The 20777-nt window shown below is 43.6% G+C and overlaps 1 protein-coding gene across 1 annotated transcript in view; it reads left to right on the top strand.

The window, feature by feature from the left end:
- The window catches only part of dnai1.2 (dynein, axonemal, intermediate chain 1, paralog 2), a 355371-nt gene that overhangs the window by 56328 nt on the left and 278266 nt on the right, over positions 1 to 20777 (top strand). Inside the window, exon 6 of the mRNA XM_068031491.1 lies at positions 10222 to 10319. Within this exon, the coding sequence (XP_067887592.1) occupies positions 10222 to 10319 (98 nt within the window). The remainder of the gene's footprint in view (positions 1 to 10221; positions 10320 to 20777) is intronic.

Below are 20777 nucleotides of genomic sequence, written 5' to 3'. Positions count from 1 at the left end.
AGATTCCTTTTAGGTTCAGCATCAAAGAATATCTTAAATATTTCTGGCTTGGAGACTGTGTAGTGGAGTAGGTTGGCATAGTGCCTTTTCAGCTAAATTGGTGTCCATGCCATATTAATTAGATGAAAGTTTCTTTTTTGCTTACACTAAGGATCCCATGTAAATGAGTTCCAGCAGTTTCAACCCAGTATCTAGTGGACATGTGTCCACACCACAAAATGGACAACAAATTAATTATTAATTGTTTTCAGTCATCTTTCTGATGTCTTCTTTTTGGTGAGGGGGAATGAGCTGAAGTTCCTTTTCATCACTTGGGGCATTTTATCCAGTTTTTTATCCTAATATAAGAATTGCTAAAGCATTTGAAGGGATTTAGAAAAGCACATTAAAGACAGTGCTGTTTCTTAAATAAATGAGCCCTGATAACAGACTAAGGTAGCTATTTTATTTCGAAGAAAATTGCCAAGGACAGGAAATAATCTACAACTTTAAAATTATCTGTAGAGTCAGAATTATGTTGGTAAGTCAATATTCCTTATGCAGGATGAAGAGATGAGAATAAGAGAACTTGACTATAGTGCGAATTCAATGTTCCTGCATGCCCAACAGGGAACTAATCTCAAAAAGAAAAGCCTGTTGGATTAGCAAAGCTTTAGTTTTGCCATCCTATCTTTGAAACATGCTCCCTTTGCGTGCAGCTCCTCGTTAGGAGTGTTGCAGCACCAAATTTACCTTTACAAGGTAACTGCAAACTAAATTTATGAAAATAAGTGGTTGTTTTACATTTAGAGATGTGACTGCCACCTAGTGCTGTGTATGTGGATTCGATTAAAGCATCTAAAAAAGAAATAAACACATTCCAATTTAACAGGGAGGAGAGGAATACCGGTGGAAAGGATCTGAGTAGATTTTGTACAATGACTTAAATGGCAGGATTAATAGAAAAATTGATTATTTTTCTAGTTCTGAGCAGCTAATGTCCTATTTTTTAAAAAGCGAGTTTACTTAAAAGAGGCAAAAATGCCAAGATCAGACACAGTGGAACCAGTGATTTGATCTGCTTTCATTTATTCTTAAGTCTTCTGACAGCAATATTGGCTGAAGGGGAAAATTGGGCAATGGGTTAGTGGGAGCACCCATTCAACCCCAAGGCTGACAAGACCACCTCGCCACAAGTAGTAGAAGTTGGAAGGAAATCAGTAATCTGAAATTTTTGCACTTACAGGCACAATAGAGCAAAATCAGGCTTGATGGTCTAGAAATTTGATAACTGCACCTGTTGGGCACTAACCAACCTCTGAAAGTGTCCAGCATTGTGGGCAGGAAATGCGTGCACATTTCCAGCTGTAAGTGTGCGCCCACCATATTATGTTGGGCTTCTCCATGATTGGCACGAAGAACTCATGCCCGAAGTTCTTAAAATAATAAATACTTTGTTTAAGTTAGCTTCTCTGATTTTGGCATGCCCCAGTGCCTGATTTACAGTGTTGTGCTCATCCATCAATACTGCACTAACTGAGTGGAAGGACAGCACACCAGCTCTATTTAAAGAGGATATGGGTTAGATGCTGATTTGTAATTTCAAGCTGATGGTTAACTTCTGGTCATTTTATGGTGTGTTTTATCACATTGGAAAGTAGACTTTGTCTCCAAAGGACAAGATATTGCTGCGTTGCACTGCTGTTGACTGCTTCAGAAACAGCTCGAATGCAGTCGTGGGTAGTCTCATAGGACTGCTTTCGGGGCTGGAGGAAGAAGGGGAGCAGCAAAGAAGACAGCAGAGAGCAGGAGCAGCTGCCATAAGAGGAAGAGCAGGAGGGCATTGTTCAGGAGGCCATACCTTAGCAGGCACACATGAGCACTTCTCCCAGATTAACTTTACTGAGAAGCTATATGTCAGGAATCTTCACTTCCCAAAGGTGGCTGTCACCGAGTTATGTCACTTGCTGAAACTATAACCCAAGCCCTGCACCAGGGCATGGACAGCAGGGCCTGTGGCTGTCAATTTCACTGTGATCCTAAATTCATTTATGCTAGTGCTCTTTTCATGCTGCAGCAGGTGACATCAGTGATATCTCACAGCTCACAGTGCACCACTGTATCAGCGAGGTCACCAAAGCTATCGAATATTGTAGTACAGCTGCAAAACTGGCAGCTATCAACAAAGTGGAAAATTGCCTGGGTATGTTCTGTCCACAAAAATGAGAACAAATCTAATCGACTAATTACGAAGCCATCTGTCTAGTCTTAATTGAACTAATGGAAGGTGTCATCGATAGTGCCATCAAGCGGCACTTATACACCAATAACATGCTCACTGATGCTCATTTTGTGTTCTGCCAGGACCACCAGGCTCCAGACCTCATTACGCCCTTGGTCCAATCATTGTCAAATCCAGAGTTGAGGTGAACATGAAATCAAGGCAGCATTTGATTAAGGAGCCCTAGTAAAATTGAACTGATTGGGAATCGGGGGAAAATTATGCAGTGTCTGGAATCATACCTGGTACAATGGAAAATAGTTATGGTTGTCACAGACCCTTCTTCTCAGCCCCAGGACATTGCTTTAGGAGTTCCTCAGTGGAAGCAGTGTCCTAGGCTAACCATCTTCAACTACTTCAAACTGCTGGAGGGAACCATCTTCCCTCCATCAAAAGTTCAGAAAAGGGGATGTCCGCTGATGATTGCACAGTGTTTGGTTCCTTTTGCAATCATCAGATAATGAAGCAGTCTTTGCCCACATGCAGAAAGAGCTGGACAGCATTCAGACTTGGGCTGAGAGGTGGTAAGTAACATTTGTGCCAAGGTGACTATATTTGCATCAGGCATGTCACCTTGTACAAAACTAAGGGGGATCGCAGTGACTGCAACAATTACTGAGGCATCTCCTTGCTAAGTATTGTGGGAAAGTTCTTTGCTTGCGTTGCACTGACCAGATTGCACACTAAGTCTCAGTGCGGCTTTAGAGCTGGCAGCTCGACAGTCGACATGATTTTCTCACTTCAGCAGTTATAGGAGCTGCGCAAAATGCAGACCAATCTACATTGCCTTCTTAGACCTTCGATCTTGTCAGCAGAAAGGGACTCTTTAAACCGCTATGGAAAATAGGCTGCCCTCCTGGACTTTTGGGCATCATTTCTTCTTTCCACGAGAACGTACAGTTCTGTCAGCATCAGATGTTTTCAACGTCAGCAGTGGGGTAAAGCAGGGTTGCATCCTGGCGCCAACTCTTTTTGGCATATTCTTCTCTATGCTGTTATTGTACGCTTCCGGCGACTCATATGGGGGTGTCCACCTGCATACCAGCACTGATGGCATGCTGTTCAACTTGGCAAGACTGTGCACCAAGACCAAAGTGGGAAAAGTACTAGTTTGTAAGTTGCTGTTTGCTGATGATGCTGTGCTGACATCTCATAATGAAGTTCACTTGCAGCAGCTTGTAGATCTGTTCTCCCAGGCCTGCAAAGAGTTTGGATTGACAATCAATGTCATGAAGACCAAAGTTATGGGCCAGGACATGGAGTCTACACCTTCCATCAACATCGACAACCTGACTCTGGAGTTCCTGGAGAATGGCAGTCAAGAAGGGCATGGAAAAAGCATAGGACAAAAGAAATGACCAGATGGTGGAAAAGAGAGCCCAGCAGAAAGAAAAAACATCAGTCAACCTTGGGCCAATGATATTCACCTATACCAGCTGTGGAAGGGATTGCTACTCATGAGTTGGCCTCTACAACCACAACAGGTGATGTTCAACTCAGAAGTGCCATACAGCCCAGACACAGTCCATCGTCTTTCAAGACGGACGGACTACTACTACTACTATTACTATTACTACTGCTATTAGTAACATTTGCGCCACGCAAGTGCCAGGTAATGACTATCTCAAGCAAGAGAGAATCTAACCACTTTCCCTTGACGTTCAATGCCATTGCCATCAATATGGGGAGGCGGTGGTGTAGTGGTAATGTCATTGGCCTGGTTATCCAGAGTCCAGGTTAATGCTCTTAAACCGACCTAAGTAAAATAATAAACTACGCTACAACTTTCACACACCCACATACACCTGAGGTTCACACGCACACACACACAAATAGGTTACAGAGTGGGGAAGGATAGATTGGTCAGATTAGAGTCCGGAGCAGCAAAAAGAGTTTGTGGAGTTTGGTGACTTGGCTGGCTTCTGGATGAACTCAGTGTCCTGAGGCTTCCGGCTTGCAGATGTGGACAGCTGGTTCGGTGGTTCTCCTGGAGAACAGCAATGCAGATGATTTTCTTCACGGGATCTCTGCAGCGGCGATAGGCATGGGTGGTTATAGCCAGGAGGCAGGGTTTGAAGCTAGTAAGGTGGACTGGAGAGAGAGAGGGGGAGGAGGGACCGCAATGGGGCCTTCTCTTGTGTCTAGTTGCTTGTCTCTGTTGCTGCAGAGAAAATACCAGCTTAAATACACAGACGGTGGGCCTGTCACATGACCATCACCCAGTGATTCGACATGATGACTCAGTGTGTATTCCCTCCAGCAACTTAATCAGTTCATGTCTAGGAATTCCCTTCTCTCAACCAGGGTCAAACTGTTCAAGTGATCAGGTTTGACTGGTTCTTCTCCACTAGTTTAGTGCCCCAAGTGATAGTCTTAATGTCTTGTTAATGGGAGCAGAACAGGTAATTCACTCAAAATTCCCCAGATCATTGCTCTGGAGGAGACGGGGCAGACAACTCGTCTCTACCTCAATGAATTGGAATGTAAGATATAGTGATGCAAATTGCGGTGGCCATCTTAGCTGCCAGTAGTCACCTTTTATCTGCTCCTTTTTTCCTTTTGTAAAATTTTATTCAGGTTTTCAGCCAGTGGATTAAAATTCATCATTTGCCATAGCATGCTTTCGTGACAGCGACTACTATCACTTAGAAGAACAAGGGTAGCAGGTGCATGGGAACACCACCACCTGCAAATTCCCCTCCAAGTTACACATCATCCTGACTTGGAAATATATAGCTGTTCCTTCATCATTGCTGTTCACAATCTTGGAACTCCCTACTTAACAGCACTGTGGGTGCACCTACACCACACGGCTGACTGCGGTTCAAGAAATCGGCTCACCACCATCTTCTCAAGGGCAATTAGGGATGGGCAATAAATGCTGGCCTTGCCTGCGGTGCTTACATCCCATGAACGAAGAAAGGTCTACACCTGGAGTAACACCTACATTTCATTTTCCATGGACAGAGTGAAGCGGGACAAGAGAGCACTTGACTTCCCTTGCATGGCAGACTTCCTTAGTGTATGAGGTGGCACAGGCTGCACCCATATTACTTTGCATGCTCCCCATCGTCAGCCTAGACTCATTATTAATCATAAGGGTTTCCATTCCCTCAATGTCCAGCTGGTTTGCTAACACATTTACTGGTCTGCCCAGTATCCTGGCAGCAGTCATGAATCTTTCATTCTATGCCATTCCTCTGTGCCTCCTTTATTCCAGCCAAAATTACAGGTTGGATACTGGACGACAAAGGATATCCTCTCTGGACATGGGTCATGACTCCTGTCAGGAACCTGGACAAAGCTGTAGATATGGCCTACCAATAAAGCCATCCTAGCACAAGAAATGGAATTGAGTAAATAATCAGTGTGCTGAAGTAGTGCTTCCTCTGCCTCGACTGTTCCGCAGTAGATCCTTGAAAGGTGTTCAGATTTGACGTAAACTGCTTTGTGTTCCACAACTTTATCATAGAATCATAAATGGTCACAGCACAGAAGGAGGCCATTTGACATGTCGTGTCCATGCAGGCTCTCTGGAACATCAACTCAGCTAGTCCTACTCCCCTGCATTTTCCCCATAGCCCTACAAATTTTTTCTCTTCAGAAAAATGTTCAATTCCCTTTTGAAAGCCAAGATTGCATCTGACTCCACACTCTCACTCTCACACTCTCAGGAGTGCATTCCAGATCCTAACCACTTGCTGTCTAAAAAAGTTTTTCCTCATGTTGCCTTCTGTTCTTTTGCCAGTCACCTTAAATCACTGTCCTCTGGTTCTTGACCCTTCCGCCAATGCTCCAGTTTCACCCTATCCACTCTGTCCAGACCCCTCATGATTTTGAAAACCTCTATCAAATCTCCTCTCAACCTTCTCTTCTCAACCCAGCTTCTCCAATCTATCCACGTACCTGAATTCCCTCATCCCTGGAACCATTCTTGTAAATCTTTTCTGCATCCTCTCTAATGCCTTCACATCCTTCCGAAAGTGTGGTGCCTAGAATTGGACACAATACTCCGGTTGAGGTGGATCAGGGTTTTATAAAGGTTCACCATAATTTCTTTGCTTCTGTACTGTATGCCTCTATTTTTAAAGCCAGGATTCCGTATGCCTTATTAACTGCTTTCTCAATCTGCCTTGCCACCTACAACGATTTGTGTACATACACCCCGAGGTCCCTTTGCTCCTGCACTCTCTTCAGAATTTTATCCTTTACTGTATATTACCTCTTCAAAATGTATCTCTTTACACTTCTCTGCATTAAATTTCATCTGTCACCTGTCAACTCATTCCACCCGCCTGTCTATGTCCTGTTGAAGTCTAACACTATTCTTTCACAGTTCACAATATGTCTAACTTTTGTGTCATTTGCAAATTTTGAAATTGTGCCCTGCACACCCATGTCTCGGAATTCATGAGGGACCAGATGCTATCACCACTTGTGCAACAAGAGATGCAGCTGAGTTTTTCCAGCACTTTCTGTTTTTATTTCAGATTTCCAGCATACGCAGTATTTTGCTTTTGTCAACCATCGGTGCCCTTAGCTGATAGAACTCTCAGAGAGCAGCTCATAGAAGAGCACTTCATTTAAATCATTCTCTCCCATTCTCAATACACCAACATTCCCATAATCCTTACCAACATCCTTACTACCACCATCTAATTGCCTTACTTCATTCCAGCATTATGGGTCTTATCCTTACTTCACTATAAAGATAAACACCAAAACTAGATCCAGAATAGAAAAGCAAATTTGTTAAACAATTCAATTCCATCTGTATCTAACAGTTAACAGAAATAGTTATGAATCACCCTTAAAGCCCATAGTGACTGTCTTGAAAGCTCATATGGTAGTGCACCTATGTAGTTTGTGGAATATAAACACTGGCATAGACTTAAAAGCAAAATACTGCAGATGCTGGAAATCTGAAATGAAAACAAGAAATGTTGGAACCACTCAGCAGGTCTGGCAGCATCTGTGGAAAGAGAAGCAGAGTTAACGTTTCGGGTCAGTGACCCTTCTTCAGAACTAGCAAATATTAGAAATGTTATAAGCAAGTGAGCCGGGGGTGGGGCAAGAGATAACAAAGGAGAAGGTGTAGATTGGACAAGGCCACATAGCTGACCAAGAGGTCATGGAGCAAAGGCAAACAATATGTTAATGGTGTATTGAAAGACAAAGCATTAGTACAGATAGGGTGTTAACGAACTGAAGATTGAGCAGCAGCAAGTACAAACATGAAAAAAAACAGTGGGTAAGCAAACTGAACAAACTACAATGAAATGAAATAAACAAAAGAAAAAAATTGTAAAAATGTAAAAAAGAAAAAAGAAAAAATAACTAAAAATAAAAGTAAAATGGGGGGCCCGTCATGCTCTGAAAGAAGTACAAGTAAATCGCTGCTTCACCTGAAAGGAGTGTTTGGGGCCTGGGATAGTGAGGAGGTAAATGGGCAGGTATTACACCTCCTGCGATTGCAGGGGAAGGTGCCATGGGACGGGGACTTCTTCACACCCTACCTCCTGTAAGGATTCCATTCCATTCTCCCAGTTTCTCCGTCTCCGACGCACCTGCTATGATGATGCCACCTTCCATGACAGTGCTTCTGATATGATATATTTCATTAACACTTGTTGGCTTTGAAGATTTGTTCTTTGTCTTTGTCAGACTGTTTGAATACACAAAAGACTAATCCCCCTTTCCTTCAGCAGCCATATTGGAACATTTTTCACTTTTTAAAATGAAGGTTCATTTTTTTAGAGACATAGTTTGTTTTTACATAACTCTTCAGAGTTAGCTCATGAATATTGTATCATCACACTTCCGATGTGCGTGACAGATTGTGACAGTGTGAAGGGAAGTGGGCAGGAGAGCTTTGTGAGTGTAAAACAAAAAATGCTAGAAATACTCAGCAGGTCTGGCAGCATCTGTGGAGACAGAAGCAAAGTTAACGTTTCAGGACTGCCTGAAACATTAACTTTGCTTCACTCTCCACAGATGCTGCCAGACCTGCTGAGTACTTCCAGCACTTTTTGTTTTTATTTGAGATTTCCAGCATCTTCAGTATTTTGCTTTTATTTTAGAGTTTTATGAGTATTGTGAGTTCTGAGACTACAGGTGGTGGAGGTGTGAAAAGAGAGTGAAAGAACTATACTGTTACCTTGAGATGAGGTCATGGAACTTTTTCTGGAATTGCAGCCAAGTGCTAAGTTCCTGGCATTCACTTGCTCTGCCACCTCTTCCCACTGGTGATGAAGTTTATGGCTGGATGGTTTCCTGCTCTATGGGAGGAAGAGATCTCTTTCCTTCAGTCTACTGCTGGCAGCAGTGCCTCCAAGGCAGCATTAGAAAGCCTAGGGGTATGATATGCATGTCAAGCTGACATTTCTCAATTGTTTACCTAGTGTTCACAGTGTTAAGATCAGGTGAGGAGGGGTTGAAAAGCTCCCTTCTTTTCCCATTCCTTGTTTGACCACAATAGGTTTATTTCTTTATGAAGTAGACATACTTGCCAATTCAGTGAGTGTTTAACTGTTTATGCACCGTGATCATAAAAAGAACCAATTGGACTGGTTTTCGAGTTTAACAAAGAAAGAGGCTAGCTTTATTGTACTTAAACCGATCTAAGTAAAATAATAAAATATGCCCCAACTTTCACACACACACAAATAGGTTACAGAGTGGGGAAAGATAGATCGGTTGAATTAGAGTCCAGAGAAATAAAAGGAGTATACAGTTTGGAGGTTGGCTACTCGGCTGGTTACAGGCTGAATTCGGTGGCTGCACGACTTTCATTTGGTGGTCCTGAGGCTTCCGGTTTGAAGATGTGGATACTGATTCGGTGGTTCTCCGAGAGGCAGCAATGTGGTCGATTTCCTTCAAGGGGGTCTCTTCTTTCTGGAAACTTCTCTACTCTCAGTAGCTCCCCCATCAGGTTTAAGTAATTAAGCACAGCGAGCATCGATTGGTGAACAACCGAGCACGAACACAGATCAATTAAACCACTGAACACTACAGTCTGCAGCAGGGAATATGCCTCGGTGCTGAAGGTCAGCAGACAGAGTTCGAAACTTGCAAGGTTTGAGTGATTGGTCTCCACCAGTTTAATATTCAGGTTTCCAGCCAGTGGATTAAAAAAATCATCATTCGACTTAGCACATTTTCATGACAGCAGCCAAAGTAAAACTCTGCTTTAAGTGCTGCTGGTTCCCTTTAAGGGACCACTAGAGAGGCTCGATATCCAGCTCTCCAAGCAGATGTGCTGCCAATGAAAAGAGCGGGCAGTGCTGGCTGTACACCAGAATGATGATAATTAGCAGGCAGCACAAATATTATGTGCTGCCTGCGACAGCACAAACAGATGTGTTCAATGTGTACCTTATCCCCTGCACACCTATTTTTGGGTGTGATCAAATTTTTAGGCCCATGACTATTGAGATCCAAAACCAAAGCATTTCTGCAATTTATATATATATTTTTTAGTTATTTTCTTCTATATTGCTTAATCTCCTTCCGGCTGATATGTAGGTGGATGAACCTGCTCCAAGGTTTTTCCCATTGCAACTCTGCAGCAGCTGCTGAGAGGTGTATAAAAAAACAGGTGTGGCTCCTCCAGTAAATGTCCTTTCCCTTACCAGTATAATGAAGCTGAGTTCAGAAATTCAGTGATGTGGGGAACCTCAGGGTCAAACCACCAGTCTGTGATGCCACAAAATTATTGCAAATTCAAAATTGATATTAAAAACAGCAGTGCATTAATATAATTTCAAAATGTACACAAGTAATTGGGCAGCAAATTATCTGTAATAAAAAGTTTTTGAGTTTGAGTTTTTGCCTTGACTCCCAATTGCACCTGGTTTGACTGAGGCTGAGCATTTTACAGCTTTAACTTGGGCATTTGAGGGAAGGGAGATGTAAATTTAGTCCATCCACTACATTATAACCTTTTCTATTCTATTACCTAGACAGTGGAACTGAAGAAATTACTACACCCGTTGAAATCCTTCCATCCGAAAGTGTGGAGAAAGTAGACACTGAAGAGGAAGAACCTCCAGATGCAAAGGTACAAGCATATCATTTGAACAGCATAATTGCACATACCCACACAGTGAATATGATTATTATCAGTCACATCCATTGGCATTGACCACATCCTTAGGGTTCAGAGAGCTAGAGGCTTGCCAGCAAAAGGTAGCTAAGAAAAATAAAGTGAAAAATAGAAATTCTTGGAAATTTCTTGGATTTTTGTCTTTCTATAGACACTGAGAAATAACCTCCTCCCCAACTCTCTGGTAGTTTACACCTCACAACTTTTAGTTTTTTAGATGCTTGGCTCAATGGTAGTACTCTTGCTTCTAAGTCAGAGGGTTATAGTTTAAAGTCCCACTCCAGAGACTTAAGCACATAATCGAGGCTGATACTTCAACGTCATACTGAAGGAGTGCTGCACTGGTGGAGGTGTAGTCATTCGGATGAAATGTTAAATGGAGGCCCCATCTGCCCACTCAGGTGGATGCAAGAGATCTCACAACTCTATTCAAATAAGTGCAGAGGAGTTTTCCTGATGTCCTAGCCAATATTTGTTCTTCAACCAACGTCAGTAAAAATTAATATCTTGACTAGTCATGGCTGTTTGTGAGAAATGCCGTGTGTAAATAGGGGGACAGTAGTATCATGGTTCTGTTGCTAGACTAGTAATCCAGAGGCCTGGGTGAATGCCCTGGAAACGAGTTCAAATCCCACCATGGCAGCTAGGGGATTTAGGTTCAGATTAAGTAAATAAAAGTCTAGGATTCATCCAAGTCCTCTAGCAAAGGAAATCTGCTATCCTTACCTCATCTGGCCCTTTTGTGACTCCAGACCACAGCAATGTGGTTGATTCTTAATTGCCCTCTGAAAAGGCCTACTGAGCCACTCATTTGTACTAAACTGCTACGACAAAGTATAATAAGAATAAAATCGGATGGATCACCTGGCTTCAACGTCGGCACCGAACTTGGACACGGCAAAAACACACCCAGCCCAGTCGATCCTCTAAAATACTCCTCAATAACATTTGGGAACTTGTGCAAAAATTGAGCTATCTTTGCCATAGCCTAGTAAAGCAACAGCCTGACATAGTCAAACTCATAGAAAGATGCCTTTTTGCCAATATTCCTCGCTCCATCATCAGCATCCCTGTATATATCCTGTTCCATTGCTGACACAGTGGTATACAGCTTGGAGGAAGTGGGAAGTGGCCCTGGGGGTTCGCAACATTGACTCTGGGCCTGATGAAATGTCATGGCATTGGGTCAAAAATGGGCAAGAAAATCTCCTCCTGCTGATTACCATCTACCGCTCTCCCCCAGCTGATGTACTCCTCCATTTTGGACACCACTTGGAAGAAGCACTGAGGGAACAGAATGTATCATGTGTGGGGAATGTAACAGGCTTCAATGTTCATCACCAAAAGTAGCTTGGTAGCATCAATACTGACCGAGCTGGCCAAATGTTGAAGGACATATCTGCCAGACTGGGCCTGCAGCAGGTGGCGAGAGAACCAACACGAGTGAAAAATCCATTTGACCCCATTATCATCAACCTACCTGTTACACATGTATCAATCCATGATAGTATTAGTAGGAGTGACCCCCACAAAGTCATTGTGGAGACCAAGTCCCATCTTCACATTGTTGTGTGACATTATCATTGTGCTGAATGGGGTACATGCATAACAGATCTAGAAGCTCTAAAAATGGGTATTCATGAGGCGTTGTGGGCCATTAACAGCAGCAGAATTGTATTCCAGCACAATCTCTAACCTCATGGCCTGGCATATTTTAAGAGCATAAAAAAATAGGAGAAGGAGTAGGCTGTAAGGCTTCTCAAGTCTGCTCTGCCATTTAATAAGATCATGGCTGGTCTTTGACCTCAACTCTACTTTCCCACAATAGAAATAGGCCATTCAGCCTCACTGATCTATGCCAGTTTTTGTTCTCCACACAAGCCTCCTTCCTCCACACCACCCTTCATTTAACCCTATCAGTGTAACCTTATATCCCTTTCTTCCTCACTATTTATCTTGTTTCTCCTTGAATGCATCATAAATTAAATGTAACACTTGAACAGCGACTTCAACCCTGGGCCTTCACTTGCCTATTGCTATCAAGCCAGGGGACCAAACCTCGTTCAATGAGGTATGTAGAAGAGCAAGCCAGGAGCAGCACCAGATGTACCTAAAAATGAGGTACTAACCTGGTGGTGTTTCAACACAGGATTGCATGCTTGCTAAACGGTAGAAACAGCAAGTGGAAGTAGCATGCTATAGATATAGCTAAGCGATACCACAACTGATGGATCAGATCAAAGGCGTGGTGGTGGCCAATTAAAAAACTAATGGGAGAGGAGGCTCCATGAACATCTTTATCATCAATGTGAGTGCAAAAGACAATGCTGAAGTGTGTGCAACCAGAAGTGCTGAGTGGATGATTTTGGCTTCCTCCTGAGATCCCCACCATCACGGAGGCCAGTCTTCAGCTAATTTGATTCATTCCATATGATATCAGGATACGGCCAAGTGCACTGGATACAACAAAGGCTATAGGCCTTGACAACATCTGAGCTGTAGTGCTGAAGACTTGTGCTTCAGAACTAGCCGTGCCTCTAGCCAAGCTGTTTCAGTGGGGCTACAATACTGGCATCTACCCGACAAGGTGGAAAATTGCCCAGGAGTGTTCTGTTGACAAAAAGCAGGACAAATTCAATCCGGCCAATTACCCCTGATCAGTGTACTCTCAATCATCAGCAAAGCGATGGAAGGCATCATGGACAGTTCTCTCAAGTGGTACTTACTTACCAATAACATGTTCACAATTTGGAATCTGCCAGGACTGCTTGGTTCCAAAGCTCATTACAGCTGTGGTCCAAACATGGACAAAAGAGCTGAATTCCAGATGTGAGGTGAGAGTGACTGCCCTTGACATCAAGACAGCATTTTATTTAGTGTGGCATCAACGAGCCCCAGTAAAACTGAACTCATTGGGAATCGGGGGAAACCTCTCCACTGGCTGGATTTCTACCTAGCAGAAAGGAAGATAGTTGTGGTTGTAGGAGGTTAAACATCTCAGTCCCAGGATAACACTGTAGGAGTTCCTCAGTGCCATGTCCTAGGCCCAACCATCTGCAGCAGCTTTATCCATGAACTTCTCTCCATCATAAGGTCAGAGGTGGGGATGTTCGCTGATGATTACATAGTGTTCAGTTCCATTTGCAACTCCTTAGATAATGAAGCAGTCCGTGCGCGCATGCAGCCACACCTGGGCAATATTTAGGCTTGTGGCAAGTAGCATTTGCGCCATACAAATAACGAGTAATGACAACCTCAAACAAGAGAGACTCTAACTTGATATGCAACAGCATTACCATCGCTGAAGACCCCACTATCAATATCCTGGGGGTCACCATTGACCAGAAATATAACTGGATCAGCCACATAAGTACTGTGGTTACAAGAGCAGGTCAGAGGGTGGGAATTCTGTGACGAGTCGATCACTTTCTGACTCCCCAAAGCCTTTACACCATCAGGAGGAATGTGATGGAATATTGTCCACTTGCCTGGATGAGTGCAGCTCCGACTAAATTCATGAAGCTTGACACCATCCAGGACAAAGCAACCTCCTTGATCGATTGCCAACTCACCGCCACCATAAACATTTTGTCCTTTCACCACTGGTGCATCATAGTTGCAGTGTGTATCATCCACAAGATGGGCTGCAACAACTGGCCAAGGTTTCTCGGACAGCACTGCTCAAACCCATGACTTCCACCTCCTAGATAGACGAGGGCAACAGACACATGGGAACATGGAACCATCTAAAACCTCCCCTCCAAGACACACACCATCATGACTTGGAACTATATTACTATTCCTTAATTATCACTGGGTCAAAATCCTGGAAGTCCCTACCTAACAGCACTGTGGAACTACTTTCACCACACAGGCTGCTGCAGTCCAGAAGGCAGCTCACCAACACCTTCTCAAGGTCAATTAGGGATGGGCAATAAATGCTGGTCTTTCCAGTGATGCTCACATCCCAAGAACAAATAAATAAAAAAGAAATGTGAAGTCAGTGAAAACATGTTACAACCTGTATCACTGCAAGATAAAGCCAATACTCCTTCAGTGTCGATGTAGCATTAATATATATGTCACAGGCAGCCAGATTGCCTTTGAGCCTGCTTTAATTCATCCTTTCTTGCAATGTGGAAGTCGCCGGTGAGGCAGTGACTACACTTCCAAAAGTACTCCATTGGCCGTGAAGCACTTTGGGACATCCTTAGGACATGAAAGATGCAATTTAAATTCAAGTCTTTTTTTCTTTCCTGCTGATTGTTATTTATTAAGCTATTACTATACAGATACTCCTCCAGCCTATTCCTTGGTATGGTTTCCATTATTTTACCCAGTATTGACAAAAGGTTAATGGCCCTGCAGTTTGATTGGTAATTTGTTCCCCTTTTTAAGTATAGGTGTTCAAAAGCTTCTCAAGTTACATTACAGAATGAAGAAATTAAGAGGAGTGACTATAAAGCTATAGTGGGAGACTTAGGAATAGTCACCAAACATTTGGTGGAACAGATGGATCTTAGGAGGTTTTTAAAGATGAAGAGTGAAGTAGAAAGTTAGAAACATAGAAAAATAGGAACAGGAGTAGGCCATTCGGCCCTTCAAGCCTGCACCGCCATTCAACACGATCATGGCTGATCATCCAAACTCAGTACCCTGTTCTCGCTTTCTCCCCGTATCCCTTGATCCCTTTAGCCCTAAGAACTATATCTAACTCTTTCTTAAATATATTTAATGGTTTGGCCTCAACTGCTTTCTGTGGTAGAGAATTCCACAGGTTCACCACTCGGTGAAGAAATCCCTCCTCATCGCAGTCCTAAATGGCTTACCGCTTATCCTCAGTCTGTGACCCCTGGTCCTGGACTCCCCCGCCATCGGGAACATACTTCCTGCATTTAGTCTGTCCAGTCCTGTTAGAATTTTGTAGGTTTCTATGAGATCCCCTCTCATTCTTATAAACTAGCAAATACAAGCCTAATCGACCCAATCTCTCTTCATACATCAGTCCTACCATCCCAGGAATCAGTCTGGCGAACCTTCGCTGCACTCCCTGCATAGCAAGAACATCCTTCCTCAGATAAGGAGACCAAAACTACACACAATACTCCAGATGTGGTCTCACCAAGGTCTTGTATAATTGCAGCAAGACATCCTTGCTCCTGTACTCGAATCCTCTCGCTATGAAGGCCAACATACCATTTGCCTTCTTAACTGCCTGCTGCACCTGCATGCTTATTTTCAGCGACTAGTACATAAGGACACCCAGGTCTCGCTGCACCGCCCCCTTTCCCAATCTATCGCCATTCAGATAATAATCTGCCTTTCTGTTTTTGTCACCAAAGTGGATAACCTCACATTTATCCACATTATACTGCATCTGCCATGTATTTGCCCACTTACTCAACCTGTCCAAATCACACTGGAGTTTCTCTGCATCCTCCCCACAGCTCACACTCCCGCCCAGCTTTGTGTCGTCTGCAAACTTGGATATATTACATTTAATTCCCTCAACTATATCATTCATATATATTGTGAATAGCTGGGGTCCTAGCACTGATCTCTGCGGTACCCCACTGATCAGTACCTGCCACTCGGAAAAAGACCCATTTATTCCTACTCTGTTTCCTGTCTGTCAACCAGTTCTCTATCCATGTCAGTACCTTACCCCCAATCCCATTTGCTTTAATTTTGAATGGGATTAGAAGTTGAATCTGTCAATTATAGTGGGGCAAAGTGGAGAGGGCCACCAAATGCATGTTAGAGAACTAAAGGATAAGGGAGAGAATATAGGCTGGAAGCGATTGCAGAGGCAGTGTGGGAAATGCCTATGCATAAGTTTGAAAATGAAATGAGAAATTGTAATTGACTCATCCCAGTGGTTCTTGGGGTGAGAGGATGGGCATCAAATTAATATGGGGCTGCCAGACATCCAGGCTGCTATAAGTGCATCTCTGGCACGCTGCACTATTGCCATGGACTCCAACCCTGTCTGCCATTATAAGAGATAGCACTCAGGTCTCCCCATTCACAGAGACTAAGCCCCCTGTTTCAAGGCACTCATCCAGAACTTTAAAAAAAAGTAAATTTTTACCTTAACTTCAGGATTCCAGGCTGCGGCCCTTTTTTTACACCTTCCCAATGCTGGAGAATGTTTAGATTTATCTGCAAGTTAATGTCAGACAGACAACCTTACAATGGTACTGCAAAGCAGTATAGGACTTTGGTTCGGCCACATTTGGAATACTGCGTGCAGTTCTGGTCGCCACATTACCAAAAGGATGTGGATGCTTTGGAGAGGGTGCAGAGGAGGTTCACCAGGATTTTGCCTGGTATGGAGGGCGCTAGCTATGAAGAGAGGTTGAGTAGATTAGGATTATTTTCATTAGAAAGGCGGAGGTTGAGGGGGGACCTGATTGAGGTGTACAAAATCATGAGAGGTATAGACAGGGTGGATAGCGAGAAGCTTTTTCCCAGAGTGGGGGATACAAATACTAGGGGTCACGAGTTCAAAGTGAGAGGGGAAAAGTTTAGGGGGGATATGCGTGGAAAGTTCTTTACGCAGAGGGTGGTGGGTACCTGGAACGCGTTGCCAGCGGAGGTGGTAGATGCGAACACGATAGCGTCTTTTAAGATGTATCTAGACAGATACATGAATGGGCAGGAAGCAAAGAGATACAGACCCTTAGAAAATAGGTGACATGTTTAGGTAGAGGATCTGGATCGGCGCAGGCTTGGAGGGCCGAAGGGCCTGTTCCTGTGCTGTAATTTTCTTTGTTCTTTGTTCTTTAAATGGGTGTCACCAGCATAAATGTGGAAGCTAACACCATACTCATTTGGTTACCAATTTGTACACAACAGATATTGGCAAACAGAAAATGAATGAATGACTTGACAATGGTCAAAAATCTGCAGGTTGTCCACTGAATTCCCACCTTGCACTTGTCTATTTGAAGTTAATTTGCCAATTATATGCCCATTCTGCAAGTTTATTAATGTTTTCCTGTATTTTATCACAGTCCTTCTCTGTATTAACTGCACTCCCTAATTTGGTGTTGTCTGCAAATTTTGAAATTGCCCTTCTGATTCCCGAGTCCAAATCCTTCATGTAAATAGTGAACATCAGTGGTCCCAAGGCTGATACTTGTGGAAAACCACTTCTTACCTTTTGCCAGTCTGAGTAACTACCTTTATCCCTTACTCTCTGCTTTCTGTTTTGTAGCCATTCTGCTACTTGTCCCCTGACTCCACATGTTCTGACCTTAGTCATGAGTCAACTATGCGACACCTTATCAAAGGCCTTTTGAAAATCTAAATATTTTATGTCTACTGCACTATCCTTGTCTACCTTTTCTGTTACTTTTTCACAGAATTCAATAAGGTTGGTCAAGCATGATCTGCCCTTTTGAAATCCGTGTTGCCTACTCTTTACTCTGGCCCGGATTTTGCGTAAATAATAGTGGGTCTAACAGCTTTACCATTACTATGGACAGCGAGTCCTAGCACCCGCACATACACATTTAAACATGTAAATTCAGAAGTTGATGCCAGAGGTACCCCGCTACTCCAAAGGGTGCACTGTAGCAGTCCTCGCATTGAAAGACATGCGTGAATTTGGGGTATTTGCCCATTAGTTTATCACTGAAGACTCCATAACAAATTAGGACTGGTGCATTCAGATAAGTTTTTAACAGTGTGATAGTTGATAATTATTGTCAAACAAATTTTCTGGCCCTGAAAATTTAATTATACAAGTGTGTAGTCTTATTCCTTCAGAAGTTAATTAGTATTGGCAATTAAAAAAAAAACCTACTGCTTTATACTTCCGTTTAGACCATGGTCTGGATTTTCCCAAAAGAGTTGTGATCCTTACGTTGACTTGCATTCTAGGTCTGGAACCTGGAAGAGACTTTGGCGGGATGTCGGTTGTGATCTTTCCAGAGACAGCTAATTAAGAAGCTGTCTCCGGGAGCCCTGACCAATTAAGGACGGCAGGCAGACCAGAGGAGGAGGACACCCAATTAGAGGGCCCTCAGCGCTGTCATGTATGCAACCCATCGGGAGAGTTGGGTGCTGTTGAGGCAGGCAAGCATGTGTGAGGGCACCTTGGTTGCCTGCAGAGAACTCATCAAGTAAAGAGGCCAGAAGCCAGTAGGGCCATTGGGGTGGAGGGGAAACCTCTCTGCTGGAGCAGTGACAGGCAGTCGGGGCATGGAACCTTGGGCTTCGATGGCACCCGGGAGGTCACCTCCAATGGGCCAGCAGCCTCCACATTCGGCGGGTAGTGTCCTAGGCCCAGCCATCTTCAGTTGCTTTATTAATGACCTTCCTTCAATCATAAGGTCAGAAGTGGGGATGTTCGCTGATGATTGCACAATGTTCAGCACCATTCACAGCTCCTCAGATACTGAAGCAGTCTGTGTAGAAATGCAGCAAGACCTGGACAATATCCAGGCTTGGACTGATAAGTGGCAAGTAACATTCACGCCACACAAATGCCAGGCAATGACCATCTCCAACAAGAGAGAATCTAACCATCTCCCCTTAATATTCAATGGCATTACAATCGCTGAACCCCCACTATCAACATCCTGGGGGGGGGTGACCATTGACCAGAAGCTGAACTGAAGTAGCCATATAAATACCATGGCTACAAAGAGTAGGTCAGAGGCTAGGGATCCTGCAGCAAGTAACTCACCTCCTGACTCCCCAAAGCCGGTCCACTATCTATAAGGTACATGTCAGGAGTGTGATGGAATACTCTCCACTTGCCTGGATGAGTGCAGCTCCAACAACACACCATCCAGGACAAAGCAGCCCGCTTGATTGGCACCCCATCCACAAACATTCACTCCCCCACCACCGACGCACAGTGACAGCAGTGTGTACCATCTACAAGATGCACTGCAGCAATGCGCTAAGGCTCCTTAGACAGCACCTTCCAAACCCACGACCTCTAGCACCTAAAAGAACAAGGGCAGAAAATGCATGGGAACACCACCACCTGCAAATTCCCTTCCAAGCCACACACCATTCTGACTTGGAACTATATCGCCGTTCCGTCATTGTCGCTGGGTCAAAATCTTGGAACTCCCTTCCTAACAGCACTGTTGATGTACCTACCCCACATGGACTGCAGCTGTTCAAGAAGGCAGTTCACCACCACCTTCTCGGGCAATTAAGGATGGGCAATAAATTTGGGGCGGCACAGTGGCGCAGTGGTTAGCAATGCAGCCTCACAGCTCCAGCGACCTGAGTTCAATTCTGGGTACTGCCTGTGTGGAGTTTGCAAGTTCTCCCTGTGTCTGTGTGGGTTTCCTCCGGCTGCTCCGGTTTCCTCCCACAGCCAAAAGACTTGCAGGTTGATAGGTAAAATGGCCATTATAAATTGCCCCTAATATAGGTAGGTGGTAGGGGAATATAGAGACAGGTGAGGATGTGGTAGGAATATGGGATTAGTGTAGGATTAGTATAAATGGGTGGTTAATGGTTGGCACAGACTCAGTGGGCCGAAGGGCCTGTTTCAGTGCTGTATCTCTAAATAAAATAAAAAATAAAATAAATAAAATGCTGGTGTAGCCAGTGTCATGCAGGCCCCCCCCTGCCAAGAATGAGACACACATTATTTCGCCACATGAATATTAAAACTTAAAATTGCTGCTGGGAAGAAAAGAAAACCTATTACAAGCCCCTGCCTGGAAAGATATTTTCATAGTCACAGACAGTACTTGGAACGGACAAAGGGGCCACTCCCTGCTCCAATTTAATCCACAATGGACTTTTGATTACCAGACGTTGAAGGAGGAGAGGCTAGCATTCCAGGTTAACTGCTAAGATGGCCAAATGCACATCGTGGTCAGACCAGTTTAGTCACATGACTGACTGACTTAGAGTTTTTTTGAATTTGAACTTACCACAGAGAATTGAACTCAGAAAGGTTGTTTACTCCTGGACTGAAAAGATCTCTCTCCTGTCTGCTCTCATCTCTTACTGAAGACCCATTGAAGACACATGAACACCAAGAGAGAAAAGTCTCCTGGAGTGAACAAAGTTTAAGAACAATACTGGGCTCCAACGAAAAGCAAGACGACTTACAAAAAGACTGCACTGAGCTTGAAGTACAGTAAACAAGAAGCTCTTCTGATATTGCCTCAAACCTCTCTACTTTATTTTTATTCTGCTCTTTTCTGTCCCTATTTGCATGTGTGTATGCATGTGCATGCTAGCGTGGGTGCGTCGTATATCCGTAGGCGTTAACCATATTAGAGTTTAAGTTTAAGTTTTAATAAATTTCACTTCTTTAAAGCTAAGAAAGCCAGTTTATGCTAATTTCTTTGCCTTATAATAGGAAAGTGGTGAACAAGGATTCACCAAGGGTGAGCTCAAAACACCATGTGTTTAAAATTAAACACTGTT

Source organism: Heterodontus francisci, chromosome 1 (genome assembly GCF_036365525.1).
Source record: "Heterodontus francisci isolate sHetFra1 chromosome 1, sHetFra1.hap1, whole genome shotgun sequence".
Taxonomy (NCBI): domain Eukaryota; kingdom Metazoa; phylum Chordata; class Chondrichthyes; order Heterodontiformes; family Heterodontidae; genus Heterodontus; species Heterodontus francisci.
This window is presented reverse-complemented; position numbering and strand designations above follow the sequence as displayed.